This window comes from Oncorhynchus mykiss, chromosome 6 (assembly GCF_057628025.1).
Source record: "Oncorhynchus mykiss isolate SJ-2025 chromosome 6, ASM5762802v1, whole genome shotgun sequence".
NCBI lineage: Eukaryota > Metazoa > Chordata > Actinopteri > Salmoniformes > Salmonidae > Oncorhynchus > Oncorhynchus mykiss.
The window spans coordinates 74,370,001-74,388,117 of record NC_143027.1 but is presented as its reverse complement, the minus strand read 5'-3'; the positions used below and the strand labels follow the sequence as shown (position 1 = coordinate 74,388,117).

The 18,117-nt window shown below is 41.4% G+C and overlaps 1 protein-coding gene and 1 long non-coding RNA gene across 2 annotated transcripts; both read right to left on the bottom strand.

The window, feature by feature from the left end:
- Positions 1-302: 302 nt before the first annotated feature.
- Positions 303-4,406, bottom strand: LOC110526570 (cytochrome P450 1A1). Its single transcript, XM_021607648.3, has 7 exons — positions 4,149-4,406; positions 2,741-3,614; positions 2,505-2,631; positions 2,300-2,389; positions 1,983-2,106; positions 1,769-1,855; positions 303-1,622 (listed from the first exon to the last, which is right to left on the bottom strand). Exons 2-7 carry the CDS (start codon positions 3,578-3,580, stop codon positions 1,322-1,324), a joined length of 1,569 nt encoding a protein of 522 aa, XP_021463323.3. The 5' UTR covers positions 3,581-3,614; positions 4,149-4,406; the 3' UTR covers positions 303-1,321.
- A 5,870-nt stretch (positions 4,407-10,276) lies between these two features.
- Positions 10,277-13,301, bottom strand: LOC149983096 (uncharacterized). Its single transcript, XR_016496866.1, has 2 exons — positions 12,971-13,301; positions 10,277-11,510 (listed from the first exon to the last, which is right to left on the bottom strand). It is a non-coding gene; the product is annotated as an uncharacterized LOC149983096 (long non-coding RNA).
- Positions 13,302-18,117: the final 4,816 nt, after the last annotated feature.

Sequence of the window (18,117 nt, the reverse complement as noted above, 5' to 3'; positions counted from 1 at the left end):
TGCCAACAAAGGTTGTTTTAAATCATTGCACCAATGGCAAGTTTATAGCTTATTTACTCATGAAAACGTACTCAGTTTGTGTGCTGATTGTTTTTGTAGTAGAAGTCCAAGTCTTGTACACAGGTAAGTGATGATATCCAACCCTATCTTATCTAGCTAGTAGTGTTACAGATGTACTCTTCGATCAGCCAAATACCGATGTCCTCTCCTAATGATTGGCCTGTGTATATTAGCTTGTGAATGCATGCATGGGTTATCAATGAGATAGGCCAACACACTCAAGAAAAGAGAGCACAAGTTCATTGATTTTCAGCTTTTATTTCAGTAGCTACCTAGATAGCTACCAACAACACAATGCATAGTGTATACAGTTGGGGTTTTAGTTTTCAAGAGTCCTTCGTTACATTATAAAATGTTGACATTTATAACACAGTCAGTAATACATACGTATTTTGGTATCCTGACAAAGCCACCACAATATATACACATTTTAGGCACATTTCAAAAAAGGACTTTCCAAAATACATCTAGGCTTAAAAATGTACACAAACAATCAATCACATGTTGGTGGGATACAAACATAGCTTCAGTGTGTTGTGTCCACATTTGACTGATTTATTCAGTGGAATAAAAATATCTAGCTTAGAATTGGGAGGATACATCCATTCAACTCTGTCTGTGACCACCTGAACAATAACTCAAAAGTACGAGAACAGGCACTTTATGATGTAGGTTGTAACATTTTTGCCTCAAAAAATTCTCTAGCAAAATATTATACCCAAACATAGAACTAAAAAACAATGCTCTTTAAAACCCCATCATGGGTTTATGTATATGTTTTAAAGATGTATCCTCTTTAAAGCGATCTGATACAGTATATGAGCTGTGATCAAGGCAAGAGGAGCAGTAAAACACGATGATGTAGAACAAAAAGGCAGCTAAACAGCTATAGTCTCTCCTGATATCTCCTGAAGCAACACCTGACAAACTCTAGGAGGCCCTGTGGTATGCAGGTCATAGAAACTAATCAACTCTATGAGTTTGTGAAGGTCCTTTATCCAATACAACACTTGTTTGGAATCCCCCTACATACCATTTCAGATTATAATTTTATCGATTTCAAATAGTCTACAATTTGACTCAGTTTTCCCTCACTGTTAATTCTCCAATGAATCAAGAGAGGTGTCAAGCCCAGTCGTTCCTAGAGAGAAAATGTACCCTCGGACATTTAAATCTGAACTCATCTCATGCCATCAAGTATGTAGGGCTAACTATAAATCAGTTATAGTGATGTTGAGAATCATAAATGTGACCATGGCCCTCACTCCTCCTGCCCCCATGGCCGCATGCTAGCCTTCAGCTGACAGCGCTTGTGCTTCATGGTGAGGCCGTATTCTGGGGTCATGTCCAGCGGGTGCCCAGGTTTCTCCTGGAAGCGCAGCCTTTGGAGCAGGATGGCCAAGAAGAGGTAGACCTCGTTGCGTCCGATGGCCTCACCGATGCAGCGGCGCTTGCCCATGCCGAATACGAGCACTTTCTCCCCCTCCAGCTTGTTGAGTTCTGTGCCATCAGCACTCAGGAAACGGTCAGGGTTGAATGAAGAAGGCTCCTTCCACAGCTCCCTGAAGAGCACAGAGGTAACCATTTACATTAGGTTCTTGTTATACCTGTGTAGTAACACTGTAATTACTGCAGTAACAACACTGTTGTTGCACAGTAGTTGCATAGTAATGGAGTTGAGAAGTTTTAGTTTGAAAATCCTACTCACGGGTCATGGTTGACCTGCCACTGGTTGATGAAGACACAGGTGTCCTTGGGAATGAAGTAGCCATTGAGGGATGTGTCCTTGATCGTGCTAAAAAAATATTGACAATACCAGTCAGACCATGCCATATGTGTCTATAATGTGTAACTGATATTGTGAATGTCTGTTTGGCTGATATTGTACATTTGTGTTTTGAGCAGGTGCAAGTGCAACTCACCAGTGTGGGATGGTGAACGGCAGGAAGGAAGAGTGCCGGAAGATCTCCAGGATGAAGGCTTCCAGCAGAGGTAAGTTGATTTTGTCTGAGAGACGGGGAGTGCGAATCATTCCCACCTTTTCCTCTGTTGGGATGACAATAGAGAACATTGGATATCAAAAAAGAATGGGACGGGTAGTGACAGGTCAGTAAGCCACAATATTTTGAATCATGACTCTATAGAATTACATATAGAATTGATTTATAGGATCTCTGTGGATGACTCATTTAATTTAAAGAACAGAACTATCTGTTAAAACCAGCAAGGTTCAACTTACTCAGTTCCTGATGCAGTCTTTCCTGGATCTCTGGATAAGCCACAAGGTACACAACAGCCCATGACAGAGCTGTGCTGATGGTGTCAAAACCTTGAGAGGGAGACAGAAGCCGCATTGCATAATTAAAACATCTTACAAATTTACATTTGTTCAAATGATATGGAGTGACTCAGCATAACTGTTACGTTATTTTTACTCAACTCACCTGCACCAAACAGATCATTGACAATGCCCACAATCTTCTCATCAGAAACCTGGATGTTGGCGTTCTCATCTAGTTTCCTGTCCTCACAGTGGTCAATGAGGGAGTCAGTGATGTCACGGATGTTGTCCTGAAAACAGAACAATGGACAATCAGTATCACAGACAACAAACAGCAATAGTTCAAACATGGAATGAAACATGTAACATCTTTGAAACATGATGCAATGTATTATTTACCTTGTCATAGCTTTCATAGTGCTCACTGACAATCTTCTGCACAAAGGTGTTGAAACGGTCATTGATATCCATAAACCTCTTCATGGTGCGGTTGGGCAGGTAACGAAGGATGGGAATGAAGTCTGCAGGGTTGCCGCTGCCCACCACCTGCCCAAACTCATCACTCATGTTCACCAAGCCCAACAGCTCCTGGTCATCATGGCTGTAGCGCCGGCCGAAGCACATTCCACAGATGACGTTGGCCACCGATACGACAATATGGCGGAAGGGGTCAAAGCTGCCACTGACATCCATGACGGAGGTCAGCTGTTTTACCAAGTATTCTCCCTCCTTGCAGACGTGCTCCTCCAGGGCACAGGAGTACTCTGGGGTCGTTCCCTCCAGTGTGGCGAAAGAGCGGAGGGCGCTCATAGCTAGCTTGCGGCGGGCGCGCCACACCCCAGCCTTGTCGGTGCTGAAGGCCAAGCTCTTGCCGTCGTTGATGAATTTGAAGCTGTATAGATCGGGCCTCCCGGCGAAGTCTTCCCCTTGCTTGATAAGAGCCTGGCGGACTGTCTCATTGCCACTCAGAACAACCACAGGCCGCATCCCTATTTGGATCTGGAAGACTGAGCCGTAGCGCTCGCTCATGGCAGTCAGGCTGAGGTGAGGGTTGTTGTACACCTCCAGCACATTCCCGATGATGGGAAGGGGCGTTGGTCCTGGGAGCCGTTTTAGTCCCTCTGGGATCTCTGTGTGCTTGTACTTCATGAGCATGTACACCAGGCATAGTGTTACTATGGCCACCAGCCCCTCAGACACAGAGACTGAGCCGATAATGGGTAGTATCATCAGAACCATTTTTAGATGTTTTTTTTAGTGGCTTGTGCACAATCTGTAAGAAGGAGAGGTACATGTTTTAGTGATTAATAGTGAGCGAGAAAAATACTCCAGCTGAGTAATAAACATTGCTCGATAACATTGTTAAAAAATTGCATTGGGGGAATTACGCACGAGTGATGCCATGCTGACTGCATGCTTTACGCATACAGCCCCATGTACTTTACGCATGGTGCACTCACACTTTTCACGCTTTTGCAAGCCACCTTACTCTACCAGTCTTGTACCATTAAACGTAGGCTACATAAAAGCTGTATAGTATAAAAAAATTAAAGCCCTTAACTGTTACATTGCCTACACGTACGTACATTTTTTTTGAATAGATTATACTAAAAAGAAGACTCAAGAATAAACGGTACAATATAACAGTGTATAATGCATTTTGTAGGTTGTTATATTGTATTTAAGAAAATAAGAAAAAAAACAGTACTAATATTATGTGCAAACTAGTTAATAAATGTTATTTCGAGACTTCATTCACAACAAAAAGACACCTGCTATTCCAACATATGTTTACCATTTTTATTACCTTCCGTTATGAGCCAATTGAGCCGTCTTGCAGGGAGATCGAAGAAGTTTGCAGGTGAGGTTATATTTATACAAAGCTTTTTCTCTTGCTATAGGAGAACTCCGTTTCTCTGTACTTAAAAGTAAGAATGGGAACTTCTTTTATAGAGCGCTTCTCAGCTCCATTGGCTGATGTCTGAGTGACGTAACCTCTCTCCCTCTCTTGGCTTGCCAGCAGCAGCGGCTGTCTCTGAAGGAGAGGTGTAATAAAATATCAAGCGGAAACATCAATGAGTAGTGTGTATATATATATATATATATATATATAGTTGAAGTCGGAAGTTTACATACACTTAGGTTTACATACACTTAGTCAATAAAACTCGTTTTTCAACCTCTCCACAAATTTCTTGTTATCAAACTATAGTTTTGGCAAGTCGGTTAAGACATTTACTTTGTGCATGACACAAGTAATTTTTCCAAAAATTGTTTACAAACAGATGATTTCACTTATAATTCACTGTATCACAATTCCAGTGGGTCAGAAGTTTACATACACTTTATTGACTGTGCTTTTAAACAGCTTGGAAAATTCCATAAGATTATGTCATGGCTTTAGAAGCTTCTGATAGGCTAATTGACATCATTTGAGTCAATTGGAGGTGTACCTGTGGATGTATTTCAAGGTCTACCTTCAAACTCAGTGCCTCTTTGCTTGACATCATGGGAAAACCAAAATAAATCAGCCCAAGACCTCAGAAAAGAAATTGTAGACCTCCACAAGTCTGGTTCATCATTGGAAGCAATTTCTAAATGCCTGAATGTACTAAGTTCATCTGTACAAACAATAGTATGCAAGTATAAACGCCATGGGACCACGTAGCCATCATACCGCTCAGGAAGGAGACGCGTTCTGTCTCCTAGAGATGAACATACTTTGGTGCGAAAAGTGCAAATCAATCCCAGAACAACAGCAAAGGACGTTGTGAAGATGCTGGAGGAAACAGGTATTAAAGTATCTATATCCACAGTAAAACAAGTCCTATATCGACATAACCTGAAAGGTCGCTCAGCAAGGAAGAAGCCACTGCTCCAAAACCACATAAAAAAGCCAGACTACGGTTTGCAACTGCACATGGGGACAAAGATCATACTTTTTGGAGAAATGTCCTCTGGTCTGATGAAACAAAAATAGAACTGTTTGGCCATAATAACCATCGTTATGTTTGGCTTGCAAGCCGAAGAACACCATCCTAAACATGAATCACGGTTGTGGCAGCATCATGTTGTGGGGGTGCTTTGCTGCATGAGGGACTGGTGCACTTCACAAAATAGATGGCATCATGAGGAAAGAAAATTATGTGGATATATTGAAGCAACATCTCAAGACATCAGTCAGGAAGTTAAAGCTTGGTCGCAAATGGGTCTTCCAAATGGACAATGACCCCAAGCATACTTCCAAAGTTGTGGCAAAATGGCTTAAGGACAACAAGTGAAGGTATTGGAGTGGCCATCACAAAGCCCTGATCTCAATCCCATAGAAAATTTGTGGGCAGAACTGAAAAAGCATGTGCGAGCAAGGAGGCCTACAAACCTGACTCAGTTACACCAACTCTGTCAGGAGGAATGGGCCAAAATTCACCCAACTTATTGTGGGAAGCTTGTGGAAGGCTACCCGAAACGTTTGAACCAAGTTAAACAATTTAAAGGCAATGTTACCAAATACTAATTGAGTGTATGTAAAATTCTGACCCACTGGGAATGTGATGAAAGGAAAAAAAGCTGAATTAATCATTCTCTCTACTACTTTTCTGACATTTCACATTCTTAAAATACAGTGGTGATCCTAACTGACCTAAAACAGGGAATTTTTACTAGGATTAAATGTCAGGAGTTTAAATGTATTTTGCTAAGGTGTATGTAAACTTCCGACTTCAACTGTATATATATATATATATATATATATATATATATATATATATAAGCTTGCCTTTATTATAAAAAGAAACGTCTAAGGAGTAAAAAAAAAAATCTATGAGTGCATGCTTTCTCTGATATATCAGTGATGGGCCATATTGAAAAAAGATATACATACAATTTCATATAGTTTGTTATAAAAACATAACCATAGGGAAATTCAATAGGGAAATTCTCAGTAGGCTATTCCACGTTCAAATGACTTTAAAACATTTTATTTATTTTTTAAACATTTTTAGATTTGATTTTAGGTTTATATCAGAATAATTGGATGAGTCTCTTTTCAGATGTTCATTAGCCTGTTGGAGGGAGTTATAAAAAAGACTATACAGAAGAAGCCAGTCAGGTAAGAGGAATACAGGACCCATTGATTTGTGGAATGATCACCAATGGTATTTGCAATTGAAGTAGAGCATGTTAAATGTGTTATTGTGTAATAACAATACAATAATACAATCAGCCTAACTTTTAATCATAATATATCATCATAATCATTAGCACAACCATGTAGATGTAGACCTATAATCACTATCATACCTATTCATCATACTACACATTTTACTTATAATGTTATAGATGTGGTAAATATATTTGTATTTTTTGTTTTATTTATTTGTTTAGGCCTAAATATTTATATGTATTTTATTATTATTTTTTCCCCATTTATGTTAGAGTATTGGGCCTAATTTTGCAGGCTATGGTAGGCAGTAGGCTAATAAGCCATATTGAAAAAAGGCAATTCACCCACTCCTTATCATGTTATGAACTAGTTATATTAAAAGTATATGGAACATATTCATGAAAACAATTATATAAAGCACATTGTATAAGGATGACAGTACTTTGGGCCAGATCCAAATATTTATTCTCAATGATCTATTGAACATGAACTCTTCCACAACTAATTTAAGGACACAAGCTTAATCACTTTGGGCCCACAATATTTTCAAAAGTAAATGTACCATCAGTGTCTAGTCTGTTTCCAGTGGTATTCATTTTTATATTTTATTATTAGCAAACATCAACATTTCCGCTTTAAATACTTGTTACATAAATTAATTAACAGGACATTGTTACGCATTAGTTATTAAGTCATAAACCCTTTGGCAATCATTCCTTTAGGCCTACTCATTGCAACAGATTTCGATAGCGTGCAAAGGTGTAGCCTATCCCAAGCGGGAGAACTTACAGCCCCGAAGTACTTTTTATCAAGAGACTCATCTTTGACAGTTTGATAAATCTCACTCAACCTGTCAACAGTATAACGGTGGTGCATATAAGGACAATGGGAAGACGTGTGCGTCTTATTAACTTATAGGAAACAAATGTAGCCAACCTATCAACTGTGTCATGGAGGATAAAACATTCGATTGAGATAAGAGACTATATTGTCTTGTCTGCTTGTGTACGCTATCCAAAGTGTTTGACTTCGGATCCCTGTTGGGTTAATCAATATCCCAATTGGAATTTACTCAAATGTAAGTTATATGCATTAAGACCCAGAATAGAGTATTCTAGACCGCAGCATCCACAACACACCAGTCTGAGCGGAGTCTGTTTTGAAACAAGTCGTGATAAAAACTGTCAAATGCCATCGCGTGCGTGTACCTGTTAGCACTCGAGTTAAAGATTGGCCAAGTTGCGTGAGAGCGTTTTGACCAAGCCCTCGCCTCCCCCAGTCCTTGGTTAAGGATGCTGGGGTGTGGGGGTGGGGGAGTATTCTGTCAGCACTGCAGGGGTGAAAGGTTGAATGAGTTCATCATTACCCTTACAGTCTCTCTTCTTTTAGGAAATGTACATCCTATTCCAGATAGCCTACTGACAGTGAATATATATCGACTCTGCACAGCAATACGAGGGATTTCCAACATAGTTGGACCATGAACTGAAACATTCTCAGCGGTAATGAAGACATCGACTGAAAAGGACCTGTATGGATTGCATATAAGCACCATTGATATAGAAGGCTTTATGGTTATGGACAACATGCACAAAATCTGTTCCTCAGAATTAAATGATTGTTTATTTACTTATTTCAACAACGTATTTTGGATGCATATACGACTTTCCTGTTAACCAGCATCATATTAGGCTGGCTGTTAGCCTATATGCTTTGATTGATAAACAAAACTTGTTGCTGAGAAATCTATCTCGACTAAATCCTAACTTAATATCCACGTGCGTAATTAGACACTTAACCAAATCTCCTATCAGTGCAGGATTTACGCGCAGACATGCGTTATTATGCAAGCATATCTCTATCATCGGGGCCACAATGACCTGTCCATATACAAATAAACACGCTGAAATGGTTTACTAAAGGCAAGGATGTTTTAATGAAGTTTTTATTGAAGACAATTATGGTTAATTAGGCTATATTTTAAGCATTCACTAATCTCTTTGTTATTTTATTTTAGTTGTTCTCTATATCATAATTTACAACAGGTAAATGGCTTTATATTAATTGTCTTTTGCCTACTTGACAATATGCCTCTATATTTTGTCTTGCGGTATGCCTGTATTTCAACTTCCAAGACCTGTGTTAAACATTCGGTTTTGGGTTAACTGTAGGACTGTATAATTCACAATGGGTTAACTTTATTGCTCAATTTAAATAATTAGCATAATTCAACTTGAAGACGTCACAAGACATTTAAGTGCACAATTCAGTGTATGAATGTGTGGCTATTAGACAGCGTCGCTATTAGTTTCCTAAATAGTTAAACATTTGGATGATCATTCCTGGAACCCTGGATCACAACTAGTAGGCAACCCAAAATGTGCAGACTTTGAGGAAAGTGAAGTGTCACTCCAAAGCCAAGATAAAAGACGCCAATGTGTAATTGAAATTGTGAAAAACAATAGACTAATTTACCACTGTTTGAGGCATATGAACACTATAATAATATTGAGAGACGCTCTTAATCGCTTATTTTTTCTCCTCCGAGATAGGCCTACACACCGTATTATTGCCATGCTCAATATGATGGATAATGCCAGTCGCTGGGCTTTCGCACACTCGCCGCCCGCCCGTGCCCCTCAGCGCTACGTTCCTGCTCCTGCAGTTCGCGTGAGAAAGCGGAGCTCCCGCACGGAGGGGTGGGCTTGGTCTTCGGGACAATCCTAAATCTGCTTGGTCAGTCACGCGAAGGCAGCAGCCCATGGAAAGACACAAGGGTCTTAAACGCTGCAGAACAAAGAGCGCAGGACGTGAGACTTTTTCTTGGTCACGGAGGTGCACATATTCGCGCGCTATAGCTTCTGTAAATGCGAGGATCTTGGGCTTTGGAGTCATGCGATCTACCACTCAGGCTTCACGCAGGCATGCAACTGGCTGGCTGAAGTCAAATGCCTAAATCCACCAAATACCAATTGACCTGCATAGTCACGGTAATGTCAACCATGGCAGGTACCTTCGCGTACGAACTTGGAAACCATTTTATGACATTTCAAAGAGCTGCTTAAAAACAAAGTTCTCCAAATGAGACTGTTCACTGGTACAGCATGACACAGTCAAAGGCTGATTTATTAAGCATAAACATAAAGTATATAATCACACTAAGCATTACGCACAGCTTTGTGAGGGGAGAGGGAGACGATAGCGTGAGAGGCTATGGGAGGGACATTATTCCATACAGGTCCAGCATTCAACGTAAACATCAGGATCACACCCATTTGAAATAGGCTTCTCTGTTCATATGGTTATGGTCTAACACGCCACTCCCTGCTCATCATTAGTGACTTGCTCAATGACCTCCAACAGTTTGTATGACCTCTAGTTGCAACGCAGGTTCATACATGGAATTACATTCAAATCAAATATTTTTGGTCACATACACATATTTATGTTATTGCGGTTGTAGCGAGATGCTTGCGTTCCTAGTTCCAACAGTGCAGTAGTATCTAACAATTCACAACAATACACACATCTAAAAGTAAAAGAATGGAATTAAGAAATATATAAATATTCGATCAAGCAATGTTGGAGTGGCATTGACTAAAATACAGTAGAATATAATACAGTATATACATATGAGATGAGTAAAGTAGTATGTAAACATAATTTAAACATTATTCAAGTGACTAGTGTTCTATTATTAAAGTGGCCAGTGATTCCATGTCTATGTATATAGGGCAGCAATTGAGGACAATAACGTGACAAATATCAATAGGAAATGTTCAAGTAGTCTGTTATTTAGTCAAGTTAGGGTCACACACATACATCCAGGATGTCCATTTACAGAGCTCACATCATAACCAAAACACTGTTTAGCCCACAGCAAATTGAAATTCCCTTGAAGAATCTCCCTTTCTGAGTAATGACTGTAAAGGCAGCTGAAGTCTTCAGTCCTTTGGCACGCAATAACCAAACACCTGTCACACACCTTCAAACCAGGTATGTGTGTGTGAGTGTGAGGGAATTTTTCGTGAGTGGGTTTGCATCTGTGTGAGGGCGTGTTGTTGTGTGTGCATGAGGGCAGGAGTTTGTTATGGAGGAGGTCAACTAACCCCTGTACACAGACTGGTAGTTAGAGTAATTAACCACTCAGGTGACAGGTCAGATTGGTGCACTCATCTCTCAGTATTTTATTCTAGTCTGACAGAACAGACAGAACAGTTTGTGCTACCAGAGGATTGGAAGTGTCTTCTTTGAACTCTCAGGAAAATAAAACATGCATGAACAGTCAGGAGAGAGCGACAATATCACAATTGTTCATACACGCAATGCCAAAGCACACAACACTTATTTATTAACATGTTATTACTGTTTATACTATGTTATTACTGTGTTTTATTACCATGTTATTACTGTGTTATTACCACTTGTTATTACCAATTCTATGGAGTACTGTAAACCATTAGGGCAGTACTTCAAATGTATTTATAAAGCCCTTCTTACATCAGTTGATATCTCAAAGTGCTGTACAGAAACCCAGCATAAAACCACAAACAGCAAGCAATGCAGGTGTAGAAGCACGGTGGCTAGGAAAAACAGCCTAGAAAGGCCAAAACCAGGCTATGAGGGGTGGCCAGTCTTCATCTGGCTGTTCCGGGTGGAGATAATAACAGAACATGGCCAAGACGTTCAAATGTTCATAGATGACCAGCAGGGTCAAATAATAATAATCACAGTGGTTGTCAAGGGTGCAACGGGTCAGCAGCTCAGGAGCAAATGTCAGTTGGCTTTTCATAGCCGATCATTCAGAGTATCTCTACCACTCCTGCTGTCTCTAGAGAGTTGAAAACAGCAGGTCTGTGACAGGTAGCACGTCCGGTGAATAGGTCAGGGTTCCATAGCCACAGGCAGAACAGTTGAAACTGGAGCAGCAGCATGGCTAGGTGGAATGGGGACAGTAAGGAGTCATCAGGCCAGGTAGTCCTGAGGCATGGTCCTAGGGCTCAGGTCCTCCGAGAGAGAGAAATAAAGAATTAGAGAGAGCATACTTAAATTCACACAGGACACCGGGTAAGACAGGAGAAATACTCCAGATATAACAGACTGACCCTAGCCCCCCGACACATAAACTACTGCGGCATAAATACTGGAGGCTGAGACAGGAGGGGTCGGGAGACACTGTGGCCCTGTCCGACGACGTCCGTACTTGTTACCCTGAAAAAGCTAACGACATCTCCTACTATGCAGATGTTATAGGTTTTAGGGACGATCATCTGAGAGGGTTTGCCTCCGCCTTTTCTTTTGACTTGAAGATGGCCCAAACCCTAAGAAGGAAGAATGTGTAGTCTTTTTAAGTGCAGGGAGTGATGCATTTATCAGTGGGAAATCAGCCGTGTGGCTGAGTTGGTATAGCATGGCACTTGCAATGCAAGAGTTGTGGGTTCAATTCCCCTGGGGACAAATACAAAAAATAAAAAACAAGTACAAAAATGTATGCCCTCACTACCGTAAGTCACTCTCGTTAAACTAGGACAACCATCTCTGTAACGGGTGCAATAAGTACAAATACTAACAGATTGGATTAGTTTATGTATGTTATTAATCTTTGTGTAGCATAAGATTAATCAACCAATAAATGTGCATGCCAAAACACAGACATTGAAACAAACAATTCTGAAAAATTGACCTGCAATAGAGCATGCTGGGAAATATGATAATGATGGGTGTGGTTTTGAGTGATTTACTCCACACAGATAAACATTTCATAATCACACTTAACTCTGTTTATTCATACCAACACAGGGTTCCTTTACACCACTGAGTGTTGAATGTAACTCCTGAATCCACTCGAAATGTTACACTGAAAAATCAACACTAGATAAAACTGGCCAATTTGCTGTGTATCATACTATACATTGCTGGTTCACTCATACTCCCTTCTATTCTCCTACTTTCTGATCAATAAATTCACAGAAAATACTCATTTGAAAAACAGAAATCATGGCAAAGATATCAACTATGTCAGTGCTGTATATGTAAAATGATTAAGGGAATACCAGATACAGTACATGCATAAATATTCCCATATCATTACAGATAAAACAAGAACCCTATCCATCTACAAATAACCCCTTTGGAACCTTTTTTTTCTAAGAATTTAGGTCATGACACTACTCATGAATGTGTGACTGTGACCTCATACAAACCCCCTCTGGCTTGAGTAAGTCAACACGCAATCACTTACACTATACACAAACTGTAATTGAGCAACATTCTGTCTCGCTCGCTCCCGCGGCCGGCTCGAAGTGCACTCACAGGAATGCTGGGGTTCGGAACAGGGAGAGGAGGGGGCCGGTCCCCATATTGTATCACCTTCCCCTCACGGATTGGAGTGAACATAACATTAGTAACTGAGCGAACAGTCCCGGTCTCTCTCTGTCCTTAAGCAAGCCAAAGTTAAAAATACTCACCGGGAAAAACAATAGTTGCGTGCGGAAATATCTCGGTCATCCGTCTTTCTGTCACGCACGAAGCTGCCATGCGCTTTTTTTTTACGCTGACTCAAACGGGGGGCGAAAAAATAAAGAGGACATGTCATAAAGAAAGGAAATATGAAACGCGTGTACAAAGACAGATATACAACCACATAGTGAAAGAAGATATGGATAGGCTTGACACGCAAAACAAGCCATGCGTGAAACAAATTAACCTCGTCTGCCCCTCCAATTCTCTCAGCGGGCTTCGCAGGCTATGGAGCGGGTTGACAGCACATTTACGGGTTAATCATTGTGCCACAGACCCGGCATTGCGTGCAGACTGTGTTTGCTCTGGCTGTGCCAAGGGTCGCAAGGTTGTGTACAGAGAGAGCAGGGGAGGCATCAGCCAACCTCGCGGGTCACCCCTTTTATCAAAACAGTCACCGACCGTTTTTTGGGAAGCACGCTACTGTTGTGTAAATAGAAAAGTTTACAGAGATTGGCCAGACTCAAATGTGGATTTCTTCTATAGAAACTGGTGCACTATGATGCATATTTCAATCAGTGTTTGGCCATAAAACATTAAATATTTACCAGAACATCGTAAGATATTGAAGTCGGCCTACAGAAAGATCTCCCTACATTCTTCAATTGTGTTTCATTGTGTTTTTTTGTATAAATAGCTAATAAAAAGGGATATTTCTAATAAACAAATATATTAACTAATGTTAGAAGCACAAATGCTCAACATGCCTAATATTTGTAGTATTAAGTCTGCACTTTAAGTGTTAATATTTGTCAAGGTCTCTGACATGTGCAGATTTACTCTCACAAAAAAATGTACTAAATTACCTAGAATAATTTCAACATTCTTGCTTTGCCAAAAGAGTGATACTACAGAGACAGGATGGTCAAAACAATCTCTTGTCTGAGTTGTTTCATATTGTGTGCATTCTGTCAGTCTGTGGGAAGTTGTGTGAAAGAGAGAGTGTTGTGTTGTGGCCAGGCATCTATCTGCACCATGCAGTGTTTTTCTTGGACAGCACAGAAGACTTATCCCCAGGGCCCTGTTGAGTAATGGACTGAACCCGGTTCAAGCATAACAATACCTTTCACCCTACTGAGACAGGATGTCTGACACCACTGGCTACTGAATGGGTGGATGTGTGCGAGCAGCCTACACACTCATACACGTGTGTTATCACTGCTATGACTGTTGGGTGACTCGCAATGTTGTTGTAGGTTAATCTCTGCACCCACAACCAAATAAGTCACGAGAGACTAGGTCTAGCTCTACTTGTCAAAGGGATCAATCAGTAATGATGTGTGCTATGGAACATTTCCTATAGCAAGAGTCAGCGGTAGCAAAGTGACTAAGTCCATCATTAAGGCCATCATCACAAAGTCAGTCTTCTGAGTCATTGCATGTGGTTTAATAGTATTGTGTATTGTGTCAGAACCCCTGACATCCATTATACTGTGTCAGGGGCTGCAGCTTTCCTCTATGGGTCCCCAAACACCAGCTCTGAGGATGTGATCCCAGGGTGAGCAGCCGTAACGTTAGATATAGAAGGAGTCCTGACAATAGTCCTGACTGTTATCATCAGTTAAATGAGTTCATTGTTTTGCTGATCCTTTTCTAACTTCACACAAGCGTTTTGTGAAAGTTTTTCACTGCCTTCCGGTTACCACTTGTAAAATTCAAAACTAATTTTGCCCCTCACTCATACCTCTCGGTTTCATATGTTTCAGATCCAAAGTTCTCTCATAACCACTGTGGTTTGTGGTCCTTCGCCCGACTTACTCCGTTTAACTTGTTGTGAACAAACAAGATATAGCAGCACGCAATATGTTTCTATGTTCAGCTTTAGCATTCATTGAACTTAAATTAAATGTAAATGTACCATTGTAACCCATGCCATTGTGACACACACACATCATGACATCACATTTTCTTTTCCACAGTTAGCCTTTGTAGGAGGTGCAATGTGGGAGACGTGTGTGTGAGGATGAAAGAGGGAAATGAACTGAAAAAGTCAATATCTTCTTTGCGTAAGGAGGCCTGGTCTCTCAGGTACTACCCACCATATGTAGTGCTGAAAGTCATTGTGTGCCAAGGCTTTATCTTTTAATCAGTTGTGTTCACCATCAGTTAATCATTTGTTCATGCCAAGACTCAGACACATTGGATTCATTACACGCAGAGAGAAAATAGAAGCTTGATGACCTGATAGGTGCTAATGCTGTGTGTGATTACTACAAAGCCACACAGGTCTGGACAATCATGTGGTTTACATGGGAAAGGTTTCTGTGACAATATTCCTGATCTCAACTGATCACGTGCATGTTGGTTCGGCACTTTTTTTTTCTCTCTGTGTATGCTCAGAATTATTATTATTATTTTTTTGCATAATTGTGTGAGAGAAAAAATGATTGGGAGAGAGACAAAGAGAGAGATTGTGAGAGAGAGTGATGTTGACTGCAGTGCAGTTGCTGTTCTGCCTGTGCTGTGTGAAGGAGAAGCTATAATCCGGTGGCCTGTAAGACTACCGCCCCACACAGCAGGAGATTAAAGATGCTGGCCGTAAATAAGGAACCACTAAGGAGACACAGCACCGCAGGTCACAACCTCTGAGGGTACCATGCCACAAGGCCAATGGTACACATGGCGATGGAGCAATATCCTGCCTTTATTGAGTGTTTAAGTGTGTTTGTGTGTTTATGTATGGTAGCTGATGTAGGTATGTGTATGCGTGTGAGAGGGAGGGAGTGACAGTCAGGAAGTGAGAAACAGATAGACTCCCTGCTTTGGTGTGCTTGTGTATGCCCATGGGTGTTACCTGTCCTGAGTAAACAACCGTCCCCGCAGGGCCCTGGTGTTCCCCATCCACCCACCCCACCTCAGCTCTCTGACTCAGGGGCTACAAGGCAAGCATCCCAAACAGAAAAACAACCTCCACCTCCTCCTCCAGTAGCTTATACAGTAACATATACAGGGAGGCAACATTATGTTTGTCTGTCTAACTAACTGCTTGGCAGCATCCCCTCACTTTACCCCCTGCAGGCCTCCTGCTCCTGAGAGGAGATGAATACACTCAATCAAACCAGTGCTCTCTGTCCTGGCCCTGTATCAACCCGCTGAAGAATGGCAGCAAATCAGTAGTTTGATTATGTAAAGTAAAAGTAAGTATCGTTGTTATGTTTAGGTAGTTAACGACTGACTGAGGGATGGGCCGTGTGGAGGAACATGATAGGTGCAGGGCAGAGCGTACCCCTTTATAATGGTTACAGGGCAGAGTATACCCCCTTTAACTACACTGTAGTATAGATATGTGATTAGGTATCTATTGTGATGGAGTAGAAAGCCCCTGGACTCTCAGTTCTCAGATGTTACCTTCCAGTGTCCCATCAAACTGGGCTACAAATCAATCTGCCAACAGCCCTATTACTTTGTCTGTCAGGTGTGAACAGTTTATTCCCATTTGATTCTCAGCCAGCTCCCAACCGCCACCTACCAAATAAAAGCAGCTGTAATTATAACACTTGCAAAAAAAAAATGCCCATGTGCTACTGTTCAGCCTCAGCTTGCCTGGGGATATTGTGACATTTGTTTTTGCTTTCTTCTTTCTCTCTCTTCCCACCCTCTCTCCCTTTACCCCCCTCTCTCCAGCCACAGGAGGGGCATGCATGGTAAGTAGGCACGTAGTAGTGTTAAATCCTGCATGCAGGACAAGATGGTACAGGAGATAAGTGCAGGAAATATCAGAGTGGCATGCACAGACATACCACTCTGTTCTCAGTGTTCTCTGCTTGTTTTCGCTTTCGTCAGATTTTATGAGGTTTGCCAGATTGGAGTAAAAAGCTGATTTGGCTTTTTTTTTGTGGTATTGATAAAGGTATTTGATTGGGGAATGGGGATACATTTACATGATGGGAAATTAATTCATCAATAAATGTGGGGAAACAGAAGACCTGCAAAAATAATCTATTTGGTTTAAATTCCCCTGGTGCAACTGCATGGTATTTGCAACTATAACAAGTCTGGACTATGTTCAATTAACCCATATTAATGCAGTTAAACAGGTTAATGTAAAATAATGAATTCAGTTGCCTTACACAGCATTGTAGGCCTTCTGCCCCTGCCCAGAGGCCTACTTTCATAGCAACAGCCGTTGGAGCTCACTTTGCCACGTATAAGCGCTTGTTAGAGCCTGTTGCAGATTTCACTCTCTTCCTCTACATTGGTGGCAGCGTTGGTATCACATCCAACTCTCGTGTAGTTATGTGATCTAGCGGTGGGAAGCATTCTGTTTTTCAACATTGTGTTGGGTGTAATTACATTGATTTATCTAGTGAACAATGCATAAGCAACAATGGGCATGATGGATAGAAGTAGTCACTACAGGTGTGATCAAGCCTTACATCAAAGTTGCCTGAAGCGGAATGGAAAGTGCTATGCCCTGACCAGTTATTCAGAAGAAAATCCCCTGTGATTATCTAATTTACCAGTGTGGACCCAAAACAAACACATTCTATACATTTACAAAGGAGCTGTTTAAAGTGTTATTACAACCATGGTGTTCTGTTGTTACTGAAGCATATACATCTAATAACCTTTTCCAGTCATGAAGGACAAAGCTAGGCCCCTCTTGGTTCTCATTGGCGAAGACTGAAGTCAAGTTAGGACAGTTGTGGAAAAAGTACCCAATTGTCATACTTGAGTAAAAGTAAAGAGTGGTGGAGGGAGAGAAGAGTGGTGGGGGAGAAGAAAGGGGTAGAGGGAGAGAGTGGTGGAGGGAGAGGAGGGGGGTCAAGGGAGAGGAGAGTGGTGGAGGGAAAGGAGAGTGATGGAGGGAGAGGAGAGGGTGGAGGGAGAGAAGAGTGGTGGGGGAGAGGAGAGGAATAGAAGGAGAGGAGAGTGGTCAAGGGAGTGGAGAGTGGTGGAGGGAGAGGAGAGTGGTAGAGGGAGGAGGGAGAGGAGAGTGGTGGAGGGAGAGGAGAGTGGTAGAGGGAGAGGAGAGTGGTAGAGGGAGAGGAGAGTTGTAGAGGGAGACGAGAGTGGTGGAGGGAGAGGAGAGTGGCAGAGGGAGAGGAGGGTGGTGGAAGGAGAGGAGAGTGGTGGAGGGAGAGGAGAGGAGAGT

Bases quoted from the DNA above. Each gene is read 5' to 3' on its own strand.
- LOC110526570 (XM_021607648.3), bottom strand. From the start codon at position 3,580: ATGGTTCTGATGATACTACCCATTATCGGCTCAGTCTCTGTGTCTGAG. The intron at 2,107-2,299 runs GTAAGTTGAACC...TCATCCCAACAG, and splicing joins AAGACTGCATCAGGAACTGA to AGGAAAAGGTGGGAATGATT. The intron at 1,856-1,982 runs GTGAGTTGCACT...ATATTTTTTTAG, and splicing joins CCGTTCACCATCCCACACTG to CACGATCAAGGACACATCCC.